This window comes from Bubalus bubalis, chromosome X (genome assembly GCF_019923935.1).
Source record: "Bubalus bubalis isolate 160015118507 breed Murrah chromosome X, NDDB_SH_1, whole genome shotgun sequence".
NCBI lineage: Eukaryota > Metazoa > Chordata > Mammalia > Artiodactyla > Bovidae > Bubalus > Bubalus bubalis.
Genome location: NC_059181.1, coordinates 79,076,874 through 79,103,634, shown reverse-complemented (window position 1 = coordinate 79,103,634; position 26,761 = coordinate 79,076,874). Strand labels below are relative to the sequence as shown.

Here is a 26,761-nt window from a genome sequence, read left to right as displayed (position 1 = left end):
GATAAAGGAAAGAAACAGAGGATGATGCAGTCAAAAACTCGATGAGACTTGTATTATTGTTACTCAAGTACTATTCTAATTTAAAATATCCATTATACACAAAAACTTAGAAAGATACTTGTTTTGCATTACTGTACATATTTAAATATCCTAAAACCCAAATCTGAAAATATACATAGATTTAAAATATTCTGTAAGTCCAAATTCTTACTAATTCACCTCAGCTGTCCTCAATTAATATTAGTTTGAAAAACTGAAGTTTCATTAATTCTAAATTCAAATACTATACAATAAAGGCCTATTTAAAAAACAAAGATAAGTTTGTTCATCTCTGAAGCTCATATTAACTTCACAGGAAAGAGAGTACTTGTGCACAAACTGACTCAGAACAAATCAATTCACTTCACAAGCCCAGCTGGCTTCCCTATTCTGGTACAGTTAAACACGGTCAGAGAAAATATTTTCCTTCAGTTTAAGCCTAATTAAACTATCATACTATATTTACAAAATTAAATAAGTATTCTAAGAGTCATAATGCTTTATCACAAAAGTAACGAGATACATTTGAAGACAAATATATATGGCATTTAAATAAATCAAATAATCCTTCATGTTGATGTATGGCAAAACCAATACAATATTGTAAAGTAATTAGCCTCTAATTAAAATAAATAAATTTATATTAAAATAAATAAATAAACTATGTTAAAAAACTAATTTAGCACAGTTATCTAGTGTATTTAACTTTATTTAAAAAAGAATCATCAAATGCATTTAGAAATTTGTATTGTCATTCCTACAAGAAATGAAAGCTTCTAATTTACATTGAACATTACCAACAAAAGGTTAGATTTTCATACTTTGTTTATATACTAACACATTTCTCTAAGATTTTTTTTAAAGTAATGTATTTTCTGGAATACCTTTACTTTGAGAAATGCAGTGATTTTATTTCAGCAACAATGACATTAAATTTTATTTACTAGAATAGTAATCTAAACAAGGGTGGCCAAGAGTCTAAAAGTTAACATAACTCTCCTACAACGATCTACTTACTCATATAGTTTGACCTAAATTATCTTCTTACTCACATCATCTGGCCAATTATGTTGAAACATTTTTTAATTTCGTTTCAGGGGCTTACCTGAAAAACATACCTCCCCAAACCAGTCCCAGCAACTAAGAAACTGGAGAGCTCGAGTTTACACACACACATTTTCAATAAATCTCCTAAATAACAGCATCATGAATAATTTACCATGGGACACAAACAAAGAAATCCTGTGGTTCAGTCATTTATATGTGCTGGGGTAAAGTTGCACAAAAGCTCTATGTTTCATAACAAAGCAAAGTTAAAGGAGCCATCACTGAGTGAGTTTAGTGATAATTTGATATGTATCTCTAGAGTAGTATACATTAACTATGTATCTAAATTAAGTTCAATATTATATCTTATGAGTAAGCCTTTTGATTTCTGAGGAATAAGTGATTAAAAGAAATTTTCTTTTTGAAAGAAAGATACTTCACAGAAATCGATGATATTTTAATCATGAAAACACTGGCAAATCTGAATAACACTTTTGACTTCACTTAGTAGTATCTCAGGAGAAGGCGATGGCACCCCACTCCAGTACTCTTGCCTGGAAAATCCCATGGACGGAGGAGCCTGGTAGGCTGCAGTCCATGGAGTCGCTGAGAGTCGGACACGACTGAGCGACTTCACTTTCACTTTTCACTTTCATGCATTGGAGAAGGAAATGGGAACCCATTCCAGTGTTCTTGCCTGGAGAATCCCAGGGATGGGGGAGCCTGGTGGGCTGCCGTCCATGGGGTTGCACAGAGTCGGACAGGACTGAAGCGACTTAAGCAGTAGTATCTCAATTTTACAGTTTTTTTAACATCTTAGGAAAAAAATTGTTGACATTCAATTTTTTACAGTGTCCTAACACTGACATCTTCTGACTATTGAGGAGAACTACATATCTGCTTAAAACATTTCCCAGTACTTGAAGCTTATCTTTGCACCTACTTTATTAACTATAGTAGAAATTCACATTTGTCGAATGATGATTATGGACTCTTCAAATATTATCTTATTTGATCCCTTAGCAACTTAAAAAATGGTAATATTATGGAAGGTATAGTTAAGCCATAGAAAACAAAATATTAAACAACAAATTATTCTAATTAAATCAAACAACTATTTTTTAAGGTTCACTGAGGCTTATATTAAGATTTTTATTGAGAGTTTTACTTGAGTTACAATAAATTAAAAACACAAAAGTGTTCATTTGGTATTAGGCTATCCCAGTAGATCAACAGACAGCACAGCATAGGCTCTGGGTTCAATGAACTCAGACGTTTGTTACCCTAAGTGACCTGGAGCATATTACTTAGCCTCTCTGTGCCTTAATTTGCTGATCTATAAAGTAAACATGGTAATAAACGTACTTACTCATAGGGTTGTTATAAAGATTAAATGAGTTGATATTTGTAAAGTAAGTACTTAGAACAGTGCCTGGCACTTCCTAACTGCCATATATAAGTATTTTGACAAACAGAATCTGTATGCTTTTACTATAATAATGATCAAATAAATATCAAATCTCTTTTATTAGTTAAAATATTAAAATTTATACCACATCATCAGTTATTCATCAGGTTTTATCTGTTAACAAATTTCCTTTAGTGCCTTTGTTCAAGTTCCATAAACAAAAAAAGGGGACTTTAAATTAATAAATACCAGGATGTAAATATAACTGCAGATTTGTAAAGGGTATTGACCAGGGTTCTACCTAGAATGTCTTTCCCTTTTTCCCTTTGTCTTTTATTTCTTCATTATCTCTCATATTGACCAGGTAACATGAGGCTCATTAAAAGGACCCAGTAATTATTTGTTGACGGGGTAAACTTACACAGACTAAGACATATAACATTTTTGTTTTGGGCGTATGATACTACTTCCAAATATATGTTACACATCCATAAAAAGAAAACTGATCAATGTGCATAGAGATCCACTTTTATCAAACTGATAACAGCATGAAATAAGAACTATGTACTTATATATGTATTTATTATTAGACAAAATTAGGTTTGGGGAAACAGAAAAAGTCCACAAAGACAACAACATTTGCTGAATAGAGCAGGAACTTCTTTTCACTGTTCATTTGAATCAAAAATTCCAATAACAAATTCAAGAGTACTCCAATTCTAATGACTGGTCACTACAAATACAGCAGACCTGAATCACAAATAGACAAAAAATATTTCAATGTTTATGAAGGTGTATGCAATGAAATTTCATTAAAATTCTGCTAACTAGAAATTTGAGATAATTCAGATGGCCCGAGCCTTTAAATGAGACAAGACAAAACATCATCCTAAGAAATATAGTAAGGTAATAAGAAAATGGGGGAGAGGCTTTTTAGAATTATATAAATAGCATTTATTTACATTGAAACAGTTAAATGCTAATTGTGAAAATGTGTCAACTCTTTATTGAAACAAACTCAATGAAAGACCTTTTTTAGGCAATTCTTTTAAAACATTATTACATATAGCTACAACAATCAGTGTAGTAAACATTCATATTTCTTGTAAAGTATCTGGCAAATCACAATTCACTCTGATCTACTCTTAATTATTTTGAATGGCTGAAATTTTATGGAAATAACTGGATCATATAATTATACCACATGCATGTAGGAAATCAAGATAAAATAACACATTTACTATATTTAACTAGAGAGTTATATTCTGTCATATTAATGTAAAACAAAATGGGTAAAATCAAAACTAATAATTACAAAGTACATTTTATAATTGAATAAAGTACCTTTAAATATTCTTTTCTAATCTGTTTGCTCCGCCTCCTTTCTTCACTCTGCCAGATTATAGGGTGAGATTCTGGCCATTGCTGCTCATCTGTTTGATCCTTTTGATTTTCTAAGGGCTGTAACAAGATAATTTCTTTTAATGAAATAAATAAGAAAAAATATTAGATATAACAGCAATTTAATTTCTTCTTACCTGCCATATGAGGGGTGATAATGGTGAATTAACTTCATCTGCTGAGACACTAAAAAATTAAAAATGCCTTAATATTTAAAATATTTAGAATTACTCTTATGTATACATTTTTAACATTATAAAGTTATCAGTTTTTTCTTTTTACCAGAAATCTAAAGAATTTACCCATGCCTATGCTTTGAACTAATAACATAAAACTTTTACAAACCATATTCAATTCTGAATAACTTATGCTCGTTTAAAAAACATCAAAATGCATTTATTATTTAATAACACCCTATGCATAGAGCTACTCTAAAGACTTTTGAGCACATGAGAAATGTAGTATCTGGAGATATATAGTCAAAAAATATTATAGGATATTTATTATATTAATTCATTACCAAAAACTAAGAAAAAAATACAATTTCTTTAGATGATCTGCATGAAACTTCAAGTGACCTAATATAATTGGAGTTCCAAAATAATATATGCTATGTGATAGGAATGATGAAGATAAATAAAGACTTCAAAATTTCAAATTTCATGAAAACAATAAACACACAAATTTGAGCACAATGAACTCCAAGCCAAAAAAAAAAAAAAAATGAAGAATACTACAATAAGATACATCACAATTAAATTAAAAGCAAATGATAAAGATAAAATATAAAAAGCAGCCAGAGAAAAAATTACACATTAGGCTCAGTAAACTGACAAGAGAGTTCTCACAGGAAACACTGCAATCCAGAAGACAGGAGAAAAACCTCTTTAAGGTACCAAAAGAAAACAAAATTCTCAAATATATTCTCATATATATATGCTAGTATAAAATTCTCATTTGATAACTTTGTTTTGTGTACTAGCAAAGATATCTTTCAAAAATGAAAGTGAAATACTTTTTTTTGGCCACACCATGTGGCTTATGCGATCTTAGTTCCCTGACCAGGGGTTGAACTAACCACTGGACAACCAGGAAATTGCCAAGACTTTTTAAAACATTACAGAAACTGAAGGATTCAACATCAGCAGACCAGCAGTAAAAGTAATGTGAAAATAGTTCTTTCAGATAGAAGGAAAATGATATACATGGAAATACACAACTACACAAAGGAACTAAGGTTACCGGATGGTAACTAAAGGGGTAAAGATAGAAGACATTATTCTGATTAAATCACTTTAAAGAAACAATTGACTACAGTAAGAATAATAACCATGTAAAATACACAGAAGAACTGTACAAAAAAGATCTTCAAGACCCAGATAATCACGATGGTGTGATTACTCATCTAGAGCCAGACATCCTGGAATGTGAAGTGAAGTGGGCCTTAGAAAGCATCACTAAGAACAAAGCTAGTGGAAGTGATGGAATTCCAGTGGAGCTACTTCAAATCCTGAAAGATGATGCTGTGAAATTGCTGCACCCAATATGCCAGCAAATTGGGAAAACTCAGCAGTGACCACAGGACTGGAAAAGGTCCGTTTTAATTCCAATCCCAAAGAAAGGCAATGCCAAAGAATGCTCAAACTACCATACAATTGCACTCATCTCACATGCTAGTAAAGTAACACTCAAAATTCTCCAGCCAGGCTTCAGCAATACATGAACCATGAACTTCCTGATGTTCAAGCTGGTTTTAGAAAAGGCAGAGAAACCAGAGATCAAATTGCCAACATCTGCTGGATCATGGAAAAAGCAAGAGAGTTTCAGCAAAACATCTATTTCTGCTTTATTGACTATGCCAAAGCCTTTGACTGTGTGGATCACAATAACTGTGGAAAATTCTGAAAGAGATGGGAATACCAGACTACCTGATCTGCCTCTTGAGAAATCTGTATGCAGGTCAGGAAGCAACAGTTAGAACTGGACATGGAACAACAGACTGATCCCAAATAGGAAATGGAGTACGTCAAGGCTGTATATTGTTACCCTGCTTATTTAACTTATATGCAGAGTACATCATGAGAAACGCTGGACTGGAAGAAACACAAGCTGGAATAAAGATTGCCAGGAGAAATATCAATAACCTCAGATATGCAGATGACACCACCCTTATGGCAGAAAGTGAAGAGGAAGTAAAAAGCCTCTTGATGAAGGTGAAAGTGGAGAGTGAAAAAGTTGGCTTAAAGCTCAACATTCAGAAAACGAAGATCATGGCATCCAGTCCCATCACTTCACGGCAAACAGATGGGGAAACAGTAGAAATAGTGTCAGACTTTATTTTTTGGGGGCTCCAAAATCACTGCAGATAGTGATTGCAGCCATGAAATTAAAAGATGCTTACTCCTTGGAGGAAAGTTATGACCAACCTAGACAGCATATTGAAAAGCAGAGACATTACTTTGCCAACAAAGGTCCGTCTAGTCAAGGCTATGGTTTTTCCTGTGGTCATGTATGGATGTGAGAGTTGGACTGTGAAGAAGGCTGAGCACCGAAGAAATTGATGCTTTAGAATTGTGGTGTTGGAGAAGACTCTTGAGAGTCCCTTGAACTGCAAGGAGATCCAACCAGTCCATTCTGAAGGAGATCAGCCCTGGGATTTCTTTGGAAGGAATGATGCTAAAGCTGAAACTCCAGTACTTTGGCCACCTCATGCCTCATGCGAAGAGTTGACTCATTGGAAAAGACTCTGATGCTGGGAAGGATTGCGGGCAGGAGGAGAAGGGGATGACAGAGGATGAGATGGCTGGATGGCATCACTGACTCGATGGACGTGAGTCTGAGTGAACTCCGGGAGTTGGTGATGGACAGGGAGGCCTGGAGTGCTGCGATTTATGGGGTCACAAAGAGTTGGACACGACTGAGTGACTGAACTGAACTGAATATCCCAAGTCCGGGGTCAGGGTGGCAGCCGAGAGGAACTACCCCGGGTCTGAGGTCAGGGGCTGCATTCGTGAGTGCCAGGCTGCGACGGTGGAGGAGCAGCTGAGAGGAGGTATCCCAAGTCCAAGATCAGGGGCGTCGGCCGGGAGGAGCTACCCCACATCCAAGGAGCCGTGGCTGCGCAGGCACAGGAGGGCCCAGAGGAGCTACTCCATGTTCAAAGTCAGGAGGGGCAGCAGTGAGGAGATACCCCTCATCCAAGGTAAGGAGCAGTGGCTACGCTTTTCTGGAGCAGCCGTGAAAAGATACCCAAGTAAAATGGTAGGTGTTGCAAGAGGCCATCAGAGGGCAGACACACTGAAACCATGATCACAGAAAACTAGTCAATCTAATCACACCAGGACCACAGCCTTGTCTAACTCAATGAAACTAAGCCATGCCCAGTGGGGCCACCCAAGACGGGCATGTCATGGTGGAGAGGTCTGACAGAATGTGGTCCACTGGAGAAGGAAATGGAAAACCTCTTCAATATTCTTGACTTGAGAACCCCATGAACAGCATGAAAAGGAAAAATGCTAGGATACTAAAAGAGGAACTCCCCAGGTCTGTAGGTGCCCAATATGCTACTGGAGATCAGTGGAGAAATAACTCCAGAAAGAATGAAGGGATGGAGCCAAAGCAAAAACAATACCCAGCTGTGGGTGTGACTGGTGAGAGGAGCAAGGTCCAATGCTGTAAAGAGCAATATTGCATAGGAACCTGGATGTTAGGTCCATGAATCAAGGCAAATTGGAAGTGGTCAAACAGGAGATGGCAAGAGTGAACGTCACATTCTTGGAATCAGCGAACTAAAATGGACTGGAAGGAGTGAATTTAACTCAGATGACCATTATATCTACTGCTGTGGGCAGGAATCCCTTAGATGAAATGGAGTAGCCATCATGGTCAACAAAAGAGTCCAAAATGCAGTACTTGGATGCAATCTCAAAAAGACAGAATGATCTCTGTTCGTTTCAAAGGCAAACCATTCAATATCACAGTAATCCAAGTCTATGCCCCAACCAGTAATGCTGAAGAAGCTGAAGTTGAACGGTTCTATGAAGACCTACAAGACCTTTTAGAACTAACACCCAAAAAAGATGTCCTTTTCATTATAGGGGACTGGAATGCAAAAGTAGGAAGTCAAGAAACACCTGGAGTAACAGGCAAATTTGGCCTTGGAATATTGAATGAAGCAGGGCAAAGGCTAATAGAGTTTTGCCAAGAGAACACACTGGTCATAGCAAACACCCTCTTCCAACAACACAAGAGAAGACTCTATACATGGACATCACCAGATGGTCAACACCTAAATCAGATTGATTATATTCTTTGCAGCCAAAGATGGAGAAGCTCTATAAAGTCAACAAAAACAACACCGGGAGACGACTGCAGCTCGTATCATGAGCTCCTTATTGTCAACTTCAGACTTAAATTGAAGAAAGTAGGGAAAACCACTAGACCATTCAGGTATGACCTAAATCAAATCCCTTATGATTATACAGTGGAAATGAGAAATAGATTTAAGGGACTAGATCTGATAGAGAGTGCCTGATAAACTATGGATTGAGCTTCATGACACTGTACAGGAGACAGGGATCAAGACCATCCCCATGGAAAAGAAATGCAAAAAAATCAAAATGGCTGTCTGGGGAGGCCTTACAAATAGCTGTGAAAAGAAGAGAAGCAAAAAGCAAAGGAGAAAAGAAAAGATTTAAGCATCTGAATGCAGAATTCCAAAGAATAGCAAGAAGAGATAAGAAAGCCTTCTTCAGCAATCAATGCAAAGAAATAGAGGAAAACAACATAATGGGAAAGACTAGAGATCTCTTCAAGAAAATCAGAAATACCAAGGGAACATTTAAGGCAAAGATGGGCTTGATAAAGGCCAGAAATGGTATGCACCTAACAGAAGCAGAAGATATTAAGAAGAAGTGGCAAGAATACACAGAAGAACTGTACAAAAAAGTTCTTCATGACCAAGATAATCACAATGGTGTGATCACTCACCTAGAGCCAGACATCCTGGAATGTGAAGTCAAGTGGGCCTTAGAAAGCATTGCTATGAACAAAGCTAGTGGAGGTGATGGAATTCCAGTTGAGCTACTTCAAATCCTGAAAGATGATGCTGTGAAATTGCTGCACTCAATATGCCAGCAAATTGGGAAAACTCAGCAGTGGCCACAGGACTGGAATTCCAATCCCAAAGAAAGGCAATGCCAAAGAATGCTCAAACTACCACACAATTGCACTCATCTCACATGCTAGTAAAGTAACACTCAAAATTCTCCAAGCCAGGCTTCAGCAACACGTGAACCATGAACTTTCAGATGTTCAAGCTGGTTTTAGAAAAGGCAGAGAAACAAGAGATCAAATTGCCAACACCCACTCGATCATCGAAAAAATAAGGGAGTTCCAGAAAAACATCTACTTCGGCTTTATTCAATATGCCAAAGCCTTTGACTATGTGGATCACAATAAACTGTGGAAAATTCTGAAAGAGATGGGAAAACCAGACCACCTGACCCGCATCTTGAGAAACCTATATGCAGGTCAGGAAGCAACGGTTAGAACTGGACATGGAACAACAGACTGGTTCCAATAGGAAAAGGAGTACGTCAAGGCTGTATATTGTCACCCTGCTTATTTAACTTCTATGCAGAGTACATCATGAGAAACGCTGGGCTGGAAAAAGCACAAGCTGGAATCAAGATTGCCAGGAGAAATATCAATAACCTCAGATATGCAGATGACACCACCCTTATGGCAGAAAGTGAAGAGGAAGTAAAAAGCCTCTTGATGAAAGTGAAAGAGGAGTGTGAAAAAGTTGGCTTAAAGCTCAACATTCAGAAAACGAAGATCATGGCATCTGGTCCCATCACTTCATGGGAAATAGATGGGAAAACAGTGGAAACAGTGTCAGACTTTATTTTTTGGGGCTCCAGGGTCACTGTGGATGGTGATTGCAGCCATGAGATTAAAAGACACTTACTCCTTGGAAGGAAAGTTATGACCAACATAGATAGCATATTCAAAAGCAGAGACATTACTTTGCCAACAAAGGTCTGTCTAGTCAAGGCTGTGGTTTTTCCAGTAGTCATTTATGGATGTGAGAGTTGGAGGGTGAAGAAAGTTGAGTGCCAAAGAATTGATGCTTTTGAACTGTGGTATTGGAGAAGACTCTTGAGAGTCCCTTGGACTGCAAGGAGATCCAACCAGTCCATTCTAAAGGAGATCAGTCCTGGGTGTTTTTTGGAAGGAATGATGCTGAAGCTGAAATTCCAGTACTTTGGCCACCTCCTGTGAAGAGTTGACTCATTGGAAAAGACTCTGATGCTGGGAGGGATTGGGGACAGGAAGAGAAGGGGATGACAGAGGATGAGATGGCTGGCTGGCATCACCGACTCGATGGACATGAGTTTGAGTGAACTCCAGGAGTTAGTGATGGACAGGGAGGCCTGGCATGCTGCAGTTTATGGGGTCACAAAGAGCAGACACGACTGAGTGACTGAACTGAAATGAACTGATGTTAACACAAATGTAAAACCTATGGCAACAATACTGCAAAGGCCAGGAGGGAAGATATATAAGTATACTCTTGTTCTTATCCAATATATATATGGCATAATAACACTTAAAGATAGACTGTGATAAATTAAATATACTTTAAACCCTAAAACAATCACTAACATAACAACTAGTTATGTCTAATAAGCCCACAACAGAGATAAATAGGAATTTCAAAATGTAATTCAAAAGACAGGAGAAAAAGAAGGAAGATATCTAAAAATAATGCATAAAACAAAATTTAAACACTTAATGATAGAGTAGACTTAAATCCATTAATACCAGTAGTTTCAATTAAATATTAAAAATCCTAACATTGCAATTAATAGTTAGATTGTCAGATTTGCTAGAAAAGGAAGATGCTACCATATGCTAACAACAAGAAACTGCCTTTCTCCATAAAGACACAAATAGGTTAAATATAAAAGGAAGAAGAAAGATATATCATGTAAACGCTCAGAAAGAAACTAAACTAGAAGAAAGCTGAGGTGACTCTATAATATCAGGGAAGTATACTTCAGAGCAAAGAATATAACCAGGGGACTTCCCTGGTGGTCCAATGGTTAAGAGTCTGTGCATCCCTTGAAGGGGGCATGGGTTTGATCCCTGATTGAAGAACTAAGACCCTATACACCACACACAAAAAAGCCACCCTAACCAGGAATATTTAAAAAGTCATTTTATAATGACAAAGATGTAAATTCACCAAAAGGACATTAAAATCCTAAACATTTATGTACTTAATAACAGCTTTAGAATATATGAAGGAAAAATGAAAGAACTTTAAAGAGAAAGACAAATCCACAGTGTTGGAAATTTCAAATAGTCTCCTATCACTGCAGATGGTGACTGCAGCCATGAAATTAAAAGTCGCTTACTCCTTGGAAGGAAAGTTATGACCAACCTAGATAGCATATTCAAAAGCAGAGACATTACTTTGCCAACAAAGGTTCATCTATTCAAGGCTATGGTTTTTCCTGTGGTCATGTATGGATGTGAGAGTTGGACTGTGAAGAAAGCTGAGTGCCAAAGAATTGATGCTTTTGAACTGTGGTGTTGGGGAAGAGTCTTGAGAGTCCCTTGGACTGCAAGGAGATTCAACCAGTCCATTCTGAAGGCAATCAGCCCTGGGATTTCTTTGGAAGGAATGATGCTAAAGCTGAAACGCCAGTACTTTGGCCACCCCATGCGAAGAGTTGACTCATTGGAAAAGACTCTGATGCTTGGAGGGGTTAGGGGCAGGAGGAGAAGGGGATGACAGGGGATGAGATGGCTGGATGGCATCACTGACTCAATGGACATGAGTTTGAGTGAACTCCGGGAGTTGGTGATGGACAGGGAGGCCTGGCGTGCTGGGATTCATGGGGTCACAAAGAATCGGACACGACTGAGTGACTGATCTGATCTGACCTGATTAATTGATAAAAGAAACACTGTAATGCACCCAGGTGGTGGTAGGGTGGTGAAGACAAACAATGAACAAATAAAGAAGTCTGAGATATGAATAATAAAGTACTGAGAATGTCAGATGGTAAAAAAGTATATATTTACAATGTCAGACAGTACTAAGTTCTGTGGAGAAAAGTAAAGCAGGGTATGCGAAAAGGGAAGAAGGAATGAGGAAGAGATGCTCTTTTATCTAAGTTGTCCAAGGAATCTCGTGCTGAAGCAATGAAAGTTGAGCAGAAACGTAAAGACAAGGGAATAAGACATATGGTTTTCTGAGAGGAAATCATTTCAATAGAGGCAAAAGCTTGAGGGGGTGGGAAACTTGGGAGTATTGGGAGTCAATAAGGAGGCCAATACAACTAGAGAAGAGCTAACAAGCAGGAAGAACAAGGCAAAAGGAACGCAGTAGGGAGCCAAATAATGCAGAGGTTCACAAGTCCTTAAAGGACCCTAGTTTTTATTCTGAATGAAACAAGAGATCATTAGAAAATTCTGAAGAACGACATGATGCAACTTACATTTTAAAATTACCAATCTGATTCTTCTTCTTTTTTTTAATTGAAAACAGACTAGAGAGAAGCAAGGATGGAAAGGAGACTTGGTAGAAAGCTGTTATAACTGAAGTAAGAGATTTCTAGGGCTGGGGTGATAGGTGTGAAGGTGGTAAGACATGATCAGATTCTGGGCATATTTAGAGTCAATAGAATTTGCTTAAGGATTAGTTGTGGAATGTGAAAGAAAGTGACAAGTTACAGATGACTCTGAGGTCTTTGAGCTGAGCAACTATTAATAGAAGGATGGAGCTGACATTTTCTGAAATGGGGAAAAATGCAAGAAGAGTTAAGTTTTGAGGGACAAAGAGAATGATTAAAAGTGCTATTTGGGAAGGTTAAGTCTCAAATGCATCATACATCCTAGCGGAGCTGTTGAGTAGGTAACAGGCAATACAACTCTGCTGTGTCTGTGTGTATGTATATACATACATATGTACACAGAAATACACATGCACATGCAAATGTTCATGCATATATACAGAAAACTGGTTTAAGGGGAAAATACCAAAATATTAAGACTTGTCATCTCTGGGGAGTAGGATAATAGATGATTCTTTTTTTCCTTTATGACAAAAGTTTCCTCTTTTTAAACAATAAAGCTACATTATTCTGATAAACAGGAAAAAAACTAAAATTATGTTTTGTTTTTAAAGAAGAAATTAGGTGACTGTTCTGAAAATGAGAAAAGTGAAAGTAAGAGCTCTGTAAAGAAAAGGCCAAGAATATCACCATTTTGAAGTTTGGGTAATTGGGGCTTTCTCAAGAGAATGTTAGGAACCTGGTGAGGAAGCTTAAGATAGAAATGAAAGAAACTGACAATGTATGGCAAAAACTACTACAATATTGTAAAATAATTATCCTCCAATTAAAATAAATTAAAAAAAAGAAAGAAACTGAGAAGGAAGGTAATAACAGAAACTTCAAGGACAAAAAACATGTAAGATAAAGAATCAGTATTCAAAAAGGGAGAGAGTGGGTTAAATCCAGTTTAATGCAGGAGATATAGAAGATGAGGGCTCAAACCCTGGGTCAGGAAGAGCTGCTGGAGGAGGAAATAGCAATCCACTCCAGTATTCTTGCCAGAAGAATCCCATGGTCAGAGGAGCCTGGTGGGCTACAATCCATGGGGTCACAAAGAGTTGGACATGACTGAATGACTGAGCACACAAATACACACAAGTGAAATTTGAGACAGATGAATGTTTCCAGATTTGGGTATAAAAAGTTATCTTATACCTGAACTGAATTCTAAAAGCCAAAGTGAAAAATTGTTCAAGCTGGTTTTAGAAAAGGCAGAGGAACCAGAGATCAAATTGCCAATATCCACTGGATCATGGAAAAAGCAAGAGAGTTTCAGAAAAAACATCTATTTCTGTTTTATTGACTATGCCAAAGCCTTCGACTGTGTGCATCACAATAAACTGTGGAAAATTCTGAAAGAGATGGGAATACCAGACCACCTGACCTGCCTCTTGAGAAACCTGTATGCAGGTCAGGAAGCAACAGTTAGAACTGGACATGGAACAACAGAGGGGTTCCAAATAGGAAAAGGAGTTCGTCAAGGCTGTATATTGTCACCCTGCTTATTGAACTTATATGCACAGTACATCATGAGAAACGCTGGACTGGAAGAAACACAAGCTGGAATCAAGATCGCCGGGAGAAATATCAATAACCTCAGATATGCAGATAACACCACCCTTATGGCAGAAAGTGAAGAGGAACTCAAAAGCCTCTTGATGAAAGTGAAAGAGGAGAGTGAAAAAATTGGCTTAAAGCTCAACATTCAGAAAACGAAGATCATGGCATCCGGTCCCATCACTTCATGGGAAATAGATGGGGAAAGAGTGGAAACAGTTTTTATTTTTTTAAATAAAAAAACAGACTTTTATTTTTTTAAAAAACAGACTTTATTTTTTGGGGCTCCAAAATCACTGCAGATGGTGACTGCAGCCATGAAATTAAAAGACACTTACTCCTTGGAAGGAAAGTTATGACCAACCTAGATAGTATATTCAAAAGCAGAGACATTACTTTGCCAACAAAGGTCCGTCTAGTCAAGGCTATGGTTTTTCCTGTGGTCATGTATGGATGTGAGAGTTGGACTGTGAAGAAGGCTGAGTGCCGAAAAATTGATGCTTTTGAACTGTGGTGTTGGGGAAGACTCTTGAGAGTCCCTTGGACTGCAAAGAGATCCAACCAGTCCATTCTGAAGGAGATCAGCCCTGGGATTTCTTTGGAAGGAATGATGCTAAAGCTGAAACTCCAGTACTTTGGCCACCTCATGCAAAGAGTTGACTCATTGTTAAAGACTCTGATGCTGGGAGGAATTGACCACCTCATGCGAAGAGTTGACTCATTGGAAAAGACTCTGATGCTGGGAGGGATTGGGGGCAGGAGGAGAAGGGGACGACAGAGGATGAGATGGCTGGATGGCATCACCGACTCAATGGACGTCAGTCTGAGTGAACTCAGGAGTTGTTGATGGACAGGGAGGCCTGGCGTGCTGCGATTCATGGTGTCGCAAAGAGTCGGACATGACTGAGCGACTGAACTGAACTGAACTGAACTGAAGTGAAAAATGGAAGAAGAAGGGGCAATTCCAGCAGAAACACCAGGACACAGAACACAGAGATATGAAATCATGTTGGAATAAAGGAAGGAGTACTATGGTTCCTAGCTGTAAAAGGTGCCAGTGCAAGAGTACACAGGCTGAGGCTTACAAGCTAGGCAGAAACTCACTTCAATCTTGTGGATTAAGCCAAACATTTTAAGCTTTATCCTAAAAGTTAGGAAAAGAAGATTAATAACTTGGAAACACACAGTCAGGCCTGTGCTTTAGGTCCATCACTCTAAAAAAAAAAAAAGAACCATCACTCTTACACCATTGGCACAGATAACAGATTTAAAGGTAGGCCAAACTTGAGAAATGAGGTATGGCTGCGAACTGTTGCAGTAGTCCAGGTAGAAACGTAGAAAAGACAGGGCCTGAGCCAAGATCACTGCAACAGGAATGGAGAGGTTGAGACAGATGTAAATAACGTTAAGAAGCTAAGATACAAATAATGTTAAGAAGCTAAAGTTTTCTGTGACTGACTGGATTGGGAAGAATGTGTAAGAGAAAGCAATTTCCAATGATTCCAAAGTTGACTATATAAACAGTGGCACATTTACTCAAGGTGCACTATACAGGATAGGAAATAGATTTGGGAAAAGTAAGTCCAGTTTGGATTGTAAGGTAGTTTGGAAAAGACATCAATGAAATGTATCCATCTGGAGAAAGCAAGCTGTTCTTGTTTCTATACATTAAAAGTTGGGGTTCTGAAGCCAGACTTCCTGGGTTTAAATTCTCACTATACCATTTACTAGCTGTGTGACCCTGAAAAGCTATGGCAATTTCTGAGCCTCAGTTCTTGGCAAAACTAATACAGTTATGTAAAGTCTAAAAATAAAATAAAATTAAAAAAAAAAAAAGAAAATGAAATGGGGATGACAATAGCAACAACTTCATAAGTTATTATGAGGATTAAATGAGATCATACAGCTCAAACACTAAGAATAGTATACATACAACAACCATTTAACAAATGTTAATTCTCTCTGTGTGTTATTCTGTACCCAAACCCTAGCCTTCGACTTTTATATTCCCATAGGAATAACTCAGAAGTTGAGTTTGGTGCAAATTTTCCAACCACCAAAAAGAATAAATAGAAACTTTCAGGGTCCTCTAGTTCTTTGGAATTCATATACCTGGATTTAGACTATGTATTCATATAGAAGAAGTGAATAAAACCTAATTAAAAAGAAATTAAAAAGTGAATTATAACATAGAGAACAAATACAATCAATGATAACACATTATTCCTGACCATAATACTAATACAATAAATGTCTGCTAAATGGATAAATATTGAGAGCAAGAGAATAAGATGGTTGGATAATATCATCAACACAATGGACACAAGTTTGAGCAAACTCAGGAAGATAGTGAAGGATAGGAAAGCCTGGTGTAGTGCAGTTCATAGCATTGCAAAGAGTAGGGCATAACTTAGTGACTGAACAACAACAACAAATGGATAAATGATTCTGTCATCAAAACAAAACAGGAATGAGCACAAAAAGTTTAAGTCAGCATTCTTGCATTTGTTTACATCAAAAGTCAATTTAACTTGTATTGTATAATACATTAAAAAAACATTTAAAAAGCCATTTCTTCTTTAAATTATCTCATTATATTAAATTGATATCAATTATTCTATTAAAACCTACATATAGGAACATTACTGTCAAAGGATCAACTCTCATAATACAATATTAACCATAAGAACTAAGATATTTTTATACCTCTTTTCGCATTCCATAGTTTGTTTTGGCTTGTTTCTTATGACATAAGTTGAATGATTAAGAATCCTAGAAGTAAATCAGCACATTAATTTCAGAATATATTAAAGAGAATAGTGTATATACATGATATAAAAATGTCGATAATAAACTGCATCTGGTCCATGAAGATCTTTTCTAGAAAATAATATTTAAATATTATTTAGATCAGATGCCCATAAGTTCACTGGCTATTATGAAGGAATGAAGCTCACCAATTCTTCCATGCATTTTCTTTTATAAACCCTTTATCGAGGCTTGGATATTTTCCAGCCATGTTATTTTCCTGTGCATATTAAACTTTTAGCTGAGATAGAAGATAAAGAGATGCAGATTGTTTAAGTAACATCATAACTGACTTCATTCTTCCCAGCATAGCAAATGATAGGGCCATGTAGATGTAATAAACAATCATTTTGCCAAATAATAAACTTTAATTCCAAATGCAAAGGCAGCGCTAAGGTTCAATTCTTTAAAAAAAATCCACAAGTCTATAAAACTTTTAATAACAGAATGAAACAATATATTTGAAGAAAATCAAAAAAAGAAAGAAAAATAAAGACTGATAAACCATTACATGAGAGAACCATTTGTTCATAATTTTATAGAATTTAAGTATTGATCTCAAAGTCAAAAGCAATGAATAAAAATCTATCTTTAATATAAGTAACTAATATATTTAAATTAATATTTATCTATTTACTATGGATATAAATGTTAATTTTCCATTTTACAGTTTAGTTTTATAAGGAGTAGAATATCTGCCTTTTATTCAAAATAATATAACCAGATGTCAACTATCAAAAGAGTACACAGAAGAAGAGAATTTCAAATTAAAGATACATATTGATTATTAAAATATATAATGAAATAAATATAAGTTCATAATTCCAGAAAGATGGTTTCATAAAGAAACCAATTTCCACTACCCCGGTTTTTCTCACTAGCTAAGATCTAGTAGAGCCTCAACAGGAGGAAGCTACAGCGAGAGGCAAATGACAAGTATCACATACAAAGCAGTGTAGCTTTGCACCAAGTAATTTCTAGATTACCGACACCTTTATTCTTCTTTGTGTGGACAGGCACTAAAATTGTATTGAATCCCCAAATGCAGAGGAATTTAGATAATAAAATATCTAAGAACATCAGGAAAAAATATATCATTAAAGACTAATTTTTTTAAAAGGAAGTGAATCCTAAGAATTCTCTTCACATCGAAAAATATTTTTTCTGTTTCTTTAGTTCTGTGTATGAAATGATGGATGTTCACTAAACTGCTTATGATAATGATTTCATGATTTATGGAAGTCAAATCATTATACCAAACACCTTATACAAGGCTGTATGTTAATTATATCTCTATAAAACTGAAAGAGCAAAAAATTGATTTAAAAAGGAGATGTATCCTTTTTAGCACTGCAAAGTTCCTGGGAGAGGGGGAGGGTAAGAATTATTCCCTTGGAAGGGGGCATCAAACTACAACGCTCCCCATTGCAGTAAATTCGGAATTCTCCCCACACCACACACACTAGTGTTGTGACTACTAATGGGCATGAGTCACATTAGAGGAGAAAGAAAAATGTTGAGCTCTACTTACTGATAAAATATATTTTATATTGAAAATTCTCTGAAAAATTTTACTCTGTACATTGATATTTAATGTTTTACTGTGTGATACTCAGAGTCAAAATAAATGTCTGTTTTATCTAAATATCTATTCTAGATTATTAAAACACTTCCCTAATTCAGGTACCAGTACTGAATTTTAGGTAAAAGAGTATATATATAATTCAGTTGCATTAACCTGGCCACTTAATACTTAAGGCGTCCACAAACTCTAGATACCTTGATGCACGTCCTGCTGCTCTGGTCCTCTGGAAGAATTTTTCACTGAATGATGCTCTATAACATAAAGGCCTCCGTCTGTATTCATATTTCACGTGCATCAACCAAACCAAAAGATGGAAGAAGTAAGATGTTTTGGGAGAGGATAGGGAAGTCATTAGTAAAGCAAGCAGAAAAGAAAGAATGGATAGATTTTAAGGGTTGAGAGAACTACCTAATTAGTTATAACAAGCTAGAAGTTAACATAATGCTCCTCAAATTAAGAGTTCATATGATCAGAAAAAGAAAAAAAAATCACATGAAAAAGTAATGTACATAATTTCTATAATTCAAAACTAAAATACTAAACTGCTCAAAATCTGATTTTGCTTTACATGATCCTTAAATAATTATACTTCAATATAACTTTTCATAATTACTTTTTAAAATTTAACTGTATTACATAGTACTCAGAAGTACATCTTTCCACAGTAAGTAAAAACTCTCAGAACACATATAAAAGCAAATCAAATAATTATTAAAATAAATATGTATTAGAAAATACTACAGAATAAGCTAACAGGAATGAACATGCTATGGGAACCAATCAACAGAAGCTATTCATTGCAAAAGTCTTCATATAATCATTTCTTTAGCATGAAAATCAAATTTTAAGAAGCCAGCTAAACATTTACTTAATAAGCCACATAGTAAGAAAATCAGTATAAGAGCAGTAGCCACTTCTCTAATACTAAGATACATAAGTAGAGTTGGTGGAAATTTGAAGAATTGGTTAAATAATTTACAGAGCAATATTATTTTAAGATAATAGTTTTTTATTTAACTTCCAAAATTATAATAAAAATAAAATTATGACTTGTGGAACAGCTATTTTAATATAGACAAGGTCACTGACTCAAGGGGACTTTAATACACTCAAATACAAGTAAAAATAATCCAATCTGTTAAGAAAGAGGATAAAGATTAGCTTTTAAAAATTTAACAATAAACTGTCAATATTAAGTAGTTTAATATATGCATCTCAATTAGACAAAGAAGGGCAGTATTCTAAATAACTAGGTTTCAGACTTTGAACACTTAGGATTTATCTACTTGATGGTTTACTTGGTGATCTCTTTTCCCACCCTTTTTGATTACTAATTCTGTGCAATATTCTCTTGTTATTTTCCTAGGATAGTTTCATCTACCAAGTACTAGTATAAACCTTATTAAAGAATTACATATATCTTTTAAAAAAACAGTGTGAACTAAAGTGGCAAAGCTGCTCTAAGAAAATCATCACTGAACTCAACATAAGCTGTTTTTAAATTCCCTCTAATTTTGAAGAACGATGGCTGGCTTCTTTTAGATTTAGCTGAGAGTTAACACTGCATTTACTTTCCACTAATAGCTAGCTAAAGAACAGCTAAATAATAAGCATACAGTCAAAGTAGAAATCCTAAGTGGTACTTCTTGCTATACAAGAATAATCTTACCCCAGATAAATTATTTTAAATCAAGACTAACAATAAATAGACAAAAACATTGCAACAATTATATTAAAACTTAAAAAGAAATATCAAAACTTCTGGTTGATTTGCAATTTTAAATAGCATTTCAGATTCATTTAATAAAGCTAGAATCTAAAACAATACTTTGTGAAAGGGGAAATCTACAGCCAGAGAAGGTATAGAAACTCAAATCCTCTAAGGAATATATTCTTTTAAAAGATTACTTTTGACTTTTAGACTCACTCAAATTTATGTGTTGTAACAGTAAACAATAATTTTAATTATCTAAATCTAAGAGATATAAGCATTAGCAGGATATTTTAGAAGGAAGGATGATATGATTTAATGGAGAAAATAATAGATTCAGCATAAGAAAATTCTGAGCCCAGTTTAAGTTTAGCCATGAACAGAATTGGCTACGGATCTAAATTGTCTATAGATTACATATTTTAAAAGTAAAATGTACTCCTTACTTTATGTCCAGATTTCATAAAATTTTAATGCCTTCAAAAATTAGACATAGTTATTATAATATTAATGTCACTGATTATTAATCCAAAAAGCTCTTATATTTATATGCACTAACATCTGAAAAGGAGAATGGAAACAGTTCAGAGAAAGAAATTAATTTTGCATAAATTTCAAAAATAACAAAAATTATGTAGAGAGAACATATTAACTAAATTAATGGCTCCTACTAGCTTTAAATTTGATCTCATTTTCAAGTAATTAACCAGTAACAGTACTAACAAATACCTACTATGTACAAGGCAGAGCTAGGTACTGCTTTGTATTTATTACAAACTATCAAACAGCAAGACCTATGAAACATCATTTGATGTATTTAGGTTGAAAGAGTAATTTAAGTCAGAGGGATAGATGTAAAACTAATACAACAATAGGAGAAAACTGAAAATATAGAAATGATATATATGGCTATATTAAAATATAAAATTATACACTCAAATGCAATTCTGGACATGAGGGAAATACATATTGTTGTGGGGTCTTATAAAATCAATATTCTCTGTTCATAATGATAAATCCAATTTTTTCACCTGCCAAGTAGGGGAGGTAGAAACTTAACTACTTTATAAACTACATAGAGCAGGTGGTGGCTTGCTTCATCAAACCTCTTAAACCAATGGGGCCATCAATACTTTAATTATAGTGAAGGGGGGAAAACACATACAACCTCATAAGTAGTCAGTTTTTAGAAATGAATCACAGGAAAGATTAGAAGATAAGCTTCGAAAAGGATGACAGAAAAGCATGACAGAAAGTTATGACAGAAGAAAAATGTCAATTGGGAATGAGGATACATTAGATATAGAAGGGATAAAGATATTTTCTAGTATGGTTTTTAATTCTATAAATGTAGTAGCAGTGCAAAAAGAGATACTTAGTGGGGAACACATGTATACCTGTGGCGGATTCATTTTGATATTTGGCAAAACTAATACAATTATGTAAAGTTTAAAAACAAAATAAAATTAAAATTAAAAAAAAAAAACTATTATAGTGGCCCCTAATACCACACATCAGTCATTGAATAAATTTTAATAGTAATTATTTTTCAAAACATCTTTAAGCAAATGCCAACATACTTTTTTAAACATCCTAAAACATGGTCCTGTGATCCATAAACATTTATTGCTTTGAATATGTAAAAAACATACCAGTTATCCAAGTTAAATGCACCAAAATTATTCTTTTAATTTTCTCAAAACAAACAAAATCTCAGTTCTGCTTTGTTATTTCGAAATTATTAATATAAATGTAGCACTCTCAGTACATGAAGATGGCAATAACAGCCAACCCTCAGCAGCACGCAGAACCTTCTCTGTATAAAAAATGGACTTGCACTGATTTTATACTCATTAACACAAGGTCCTGCTCATTGCCAATAACATGCATTTGGCGAAAGCCTAGCCAGAGGGAGAAATGCTCATTGACCAAGACACAGACTAAAGTGAACCTGTGATTCTCAAACTGTCACACTGATTTAATCAGTGATTATGTAATTCAATTTTAAGGAGTTTACACATATCCCGAGTAACTCAAAATCAGATAAAAAGCACACTATATACTTGTGACATGTACTTGGAAAGAATGCTTATAACATATCATGCTATTGTGAGCTAAGATGAATATCAAATATTATTATTTAGCACAAAGGAATAAAAAAGATACTGAAGCAATAAATAGAATGACTATATGAGGATAAAGTATTCTGTTAATTATATATGTAATTTTATATTTCTTTCCTAAGTATTTCCTATTATCTTTTAGTAGATGGTCTTCTTGTTTACTGTTTATTTGACAATCTTTAAATATCAAATTTAATGGTTATAAAATTTGCCCATTTAAATCTCATTACTGAAAAAAATACCTGTTCTTCTGCTCTTGCTGCAATAACTGAACAGCTATTTTCCTCAAATCAGTTACTTTCTTCAAACCATCATCCTCTTCCTCAGCAAGGAGTTGTTCTTTCCCAAGTCTGAAAGATAACATAAACGTGATTATCCAAAAAGTAAGGCAGATGATATTTTATGCCAGCTTTCAGATGTAGAAACCATTTTTTGTTTTTAATAGCACGTGAAATGTTCTTGTATTTAAAATGTTAAAATAAGAAATAAAGAATATTGAAGGAATAGACAAACATATTAATATCTATCCTCTCTACTCAATAGGAAATGTCACATTCTGGTTATATTAATATAATTAATGGCTAACAAAGTAAACTGCATTACCATTTTGTAATTTCTGAAATGTGAAATGGCCATAGTAATTTAACAATGCATATTCTCCATCTTGAGTATAATAAGGACCACAGAGCTCTATTTGGCCTATCTTTAGAAAAAAATAGAAAATGTTATTAAAATTTTTCATTTTATCAAACCACTCTGCTTTTATCAGTTCATTTATTTTGATTTTTAAAATCTCTGTGTAAAATGTTTAAGTAGTAGAAATGCAAAATAGATTCAGATAAGATTGGAAAATTTGCAAAAAAAATTCATTAAAATATATGAATCTTTTTTGTCATTTAAAAAAAACAAAGAAATTTTAAAATTTTTCTCTAAACTCTAGTAATCTTATCCCAAATACATTTCATTTAAAAAATGGTGTCAGTGACTTCCCTGGCAGTCCAGTGGTTAAAACTCTGCATTTTCACTGAAGAGGACACAGATTTAATCCTTGGTGGGGAAACTAAGATCATGCATGCTGCATGGTAAGGTAAGTAGGCAAGTAAGTAAGTAAATAAATAAACAATGGTATCAAACCTAAGACTCTGTATCTTTACCATATCTTACATGCTACTGGAGTCTCTCAAGGTAAGACAACTGTCCTCATGCAATAACATGAGAAAGTAAGAGAAAAATGAAACACAGAGAGTAAAACAAAGCACTGTATCTCCTTATGGAGCACCAGAGATGATTAATTAATGACTATTAAAAAGTAAACAATGAGGTCATTTGAGGGAAGCACAATACAGAGAAAAGAGAAAAACTTGGGGATCAGAGAGCTAGACTCAAACCCAAGGTTCTAGTGGACACTAGCTAAGTGGTTTTAGATAAGAAACTTTATAGTCTCCCAGCTTCACCTTCCTTATCTGTAAACATGTGGACAATATCCACCCTGTAGGATTTAGTGACAGAGAAGGCAATGGCAACCCACATCAGTACTCTTGCCTGGAAAATCCCATGGACGGAGGAGCCTGGTGGGCTGCCGTCTATGGGGTCACACAGAGTTGGACACGACTGACGCAACTTAGCAGCAGCAGCAGGATTTAGTGAAGATTAAGTAAGAAACATAGGAAAGCATGTAGCACAGATCCTGGTAGATGGTAGGTATTCAACAAATACTCTTTCTTTTCTGAAAAAATGTGGTAGGTCAATTTCTATCATTTCATAAGATAAAGGATACAGAGAAGATCCAAAGTAAATTATTTTAATAAAATAAAGAAGTAAATACCCTTAAAATTACCATAACCAGTCTCATGTAATGTAAAGTTTATTAAACCAAGAGTCAGAACACCTCAGTTTGAGACACTTGAAACTCCAGGTCTCAGTTTCCCAATTGGTCAAATTATACAAATACCATCTGTTTTAAAGAACAGCTAAATAGCTTAAATGAGGCAATGTATGGGAAAGTATAATTTTCTTCAATAATAGTAATAGGGGACATTATAATTACACTTATGGAGAAAAACAGTGTATATACTACATTTAACTTATATGTTTACTATAATTTTCAGCTTCATTGAGGAAAGCAGGCAGATGAAATATTCACAAATTAAATATCTGAACTTAACAGGTAAATGAACAAAGAATTTATTCATTCAAGCTTCAGAAATATCTAATGATATTTCAAGTATTAATAAGCAATACTTCAATTTGCAAATTCAGGTGTGCTTACCTTTTTGCATCTCCCAATTCTTCATTTTTCTGAGATTTTTCAGGACCTTTCTCTTTTCCCTTATATAAAAGAAAGTTATCATTTTAAATTGTATGGTTCACTTCTGTGAGATTAAGGAGAACATGTTATTGATATTTGTTCAAAGTTTTCTTTACCTTAAGGAAAGCAACAAATGATCCAATATGTGCATCTCCTTGTTCAGGAACTACTACATCATTTGTGTTGGCGTCAGTAAAATCATACACCTCCTGGTCTAAGTATAGATTAATACTTATTAGAAAACATGAATAGTAAACAGTGTGCTCTGCCACTGCAGTGCTTAGAAAAAAGTATCTTTTTCTCAATAAAAGAGTTGATCAAAGATACTATAATTTGGGGGCTTCCCAGGTGGTGCTAGTGGTAAAGAACCCACCTGCCAATGCAGGAGATGCAAGAGATGTTGGTTCAATCCCTGGGTCAGGAAGGTCCCCTGGAGGAGAGCATGGCAACCCACTCCAGTACTCTTGTTTGGAGAATCCCACAGAGAGAGGAGCTTTACAGACTATGGTCCATAGGTTGCACAGAGTCGGACATGATTGAAGCAACTTAGCAAGCATGCACACACTATTATTTTTAAAGCCCACTTTAAAAAATATATTCATTTTAAAAAAGGGATATATATACATGACATAAAAACAGCAGACACTTTATGAATTACCTTTCTGAGAATCAGGTTTACTTCCTGTTGAATGACTGTCATTTCTTGATGTCTGCTCTCTATTTGATTCTGAGACTTGAGAATGAAGGCTGATTGTGTCGTCATCTGATGGCTGAATGCAAGAAGTAAAAAGTAAAAATGAGGCATTTTAAATATATGATAAGGATTGTTTTAATTACATATATGAAGTACAGAACACCTGATTTAAATCTCCAGTTTTAAAACCAAAAATTAATATGAGGTTTACTGTTTTGCTTTTAAAACTGCACATTTTTTTTTTTAACTTGAGGTCATAAAATGCAATGCTGATCACATTTTTAAGCAAAATAAATGAAATGTGTGCAAGTGCCTATCTACTTCAAAGCTCCAGTAAATTTTTTTTGTTTGTTTTTCTAATAAAATTTTAAAATAAAATAGTTCAGTAATAGAAAAGACTCACTTCTGTTGTAGACAATCGTTTCTCTCCATTATCACTTCCAATTCCAGAGTCAGGACCATGATTTTTATTTGGATAAAAATCTTCCATACTATGGAAATACAAATTCTAAGGGCAGTTAAGGTTTTCTTCTTAAATAGATAATACATAATTGACCTAAAATTTTGCTAGATAATATAGAATATATATTTTTGATATGTAAGATCCTTAAAAACATGAGGAGAAAAATACTGGATCATATAAAACACTTTATTAATGTCCCTCATGTAATATTTTCACGTGCTGTATTGTAAAATAGGTTACAATAGCCTTAACAATAGCCTATTATTTATTCTGAGAGATTAAGAAAAGCAGATAGTCCTGCTAGAAAATCATCTTGATAAAGACCTATTTTTCTTATGAGTTTGTCAAATTTCACCATATAATGCTGAAATTTTTTTAACCTTAATACAACCATTTCTTCTTCATTATCTCTAAAAATATATTTAGCTTCATAAATAAGGACCATTAAGTAATTAAGAGAAAAAAGGCCAAAAAATGCCTGTAAAGCATTGAATAAGCAATTGTTTTGGTGTGAGGAAAGAGCTGTCCTTGTAAATTTCTGAATTACAGTATACCACCCAAGTTGCAAAATAGTTTTCACTTTAATTTGCAAATTTACCATATACTGTACATTGACCACTGGTTATATGCCAAGAACTGGGCTAAGTTTTTTTTTAAGTATTTTAAAGATAATACTTCACATTCCTTGTGAAAATTCTAGCAGGTTATTGGTGCTTTCTCATTTTACAGAAAAGGAAACTGAGGCCAGAAAGGGTTGAAAAAATGACTCAATGACATACAACTTGCAAATGGCAGTCTAAGTTTTATCCCAAGATTATCTAACACTGAAGTCCCTGATCTGCTATATTTCTTCCCCAAATACTGATTTTATACTTTTCAGGAGTATATCAACAAACTTAGGGAAGCAATTACCAAGGGTTAAGGCACTATGCTGAACACCTGAGATGAGATGAATTTTAATATGTTTGCTTTCAATGCATTCTCAGC

General features: G+C 34.8%; 1 protein-coding gene across 2 annotated transcripts in view; it reads right to left on the bottom strand.

Annotated features, from left to right (window-relative positions):
* Nucleotides 1–26,761, bottom strand: part of LRCH2 (leucine rich repeats and calponin homology domain containing 2) — a 115,343-nt gene that overhangs the window by 20,880 nt on the left and 67,702 nt on the right. The window contains exons 7-15 of one of the 2 annotated variants that reach the window (XM_025276128.3): nucleotides 25,715–25,802; nucleotides 25,276–25,387; nucleotides 24,734–24,831; nucleotides 24,579–24,637; nucleotides 22,552–22,659; nucleotides 18,670–18,747; nucleotides 16,789–16,854; nucleotides 4,033–4,081; nucleotides 3,839–3,955 (exon numbers count right to left, since the gene is read on the bottom strand). In XM_025276128.3, coding sequence (XP_025131913.2) covers nucleotides 3,839–3,955; nucleotides 4,033–4,081; nucleotides 16,789–16,854; nucleotides 18,670–18,747; nucleotides 22,552–22,659; nucleotides 24,579–24,637; nucleotides 24,734–24,831; nucleotides 25,276–25,387; nucleotides 25,715–25,802 — 775 coding nt within the window. The remainder of the gene's footprint in view (nucleotides 1–3,838; nucleotides 3,956–4,032; nucleotides 4,082–16,788; nucleotides 16,855–18,669; nucleotides 18,748–22,551; nucleotides 22,660–24,578; nucleotides 24,638–24,733; nucleotides 24,832–25,275; nucleotides 25,388–25,714; nucleotides 25,803–26,761) is intronic. The other variant, XM_025276126.3, reaches the window with a different exon arrangement.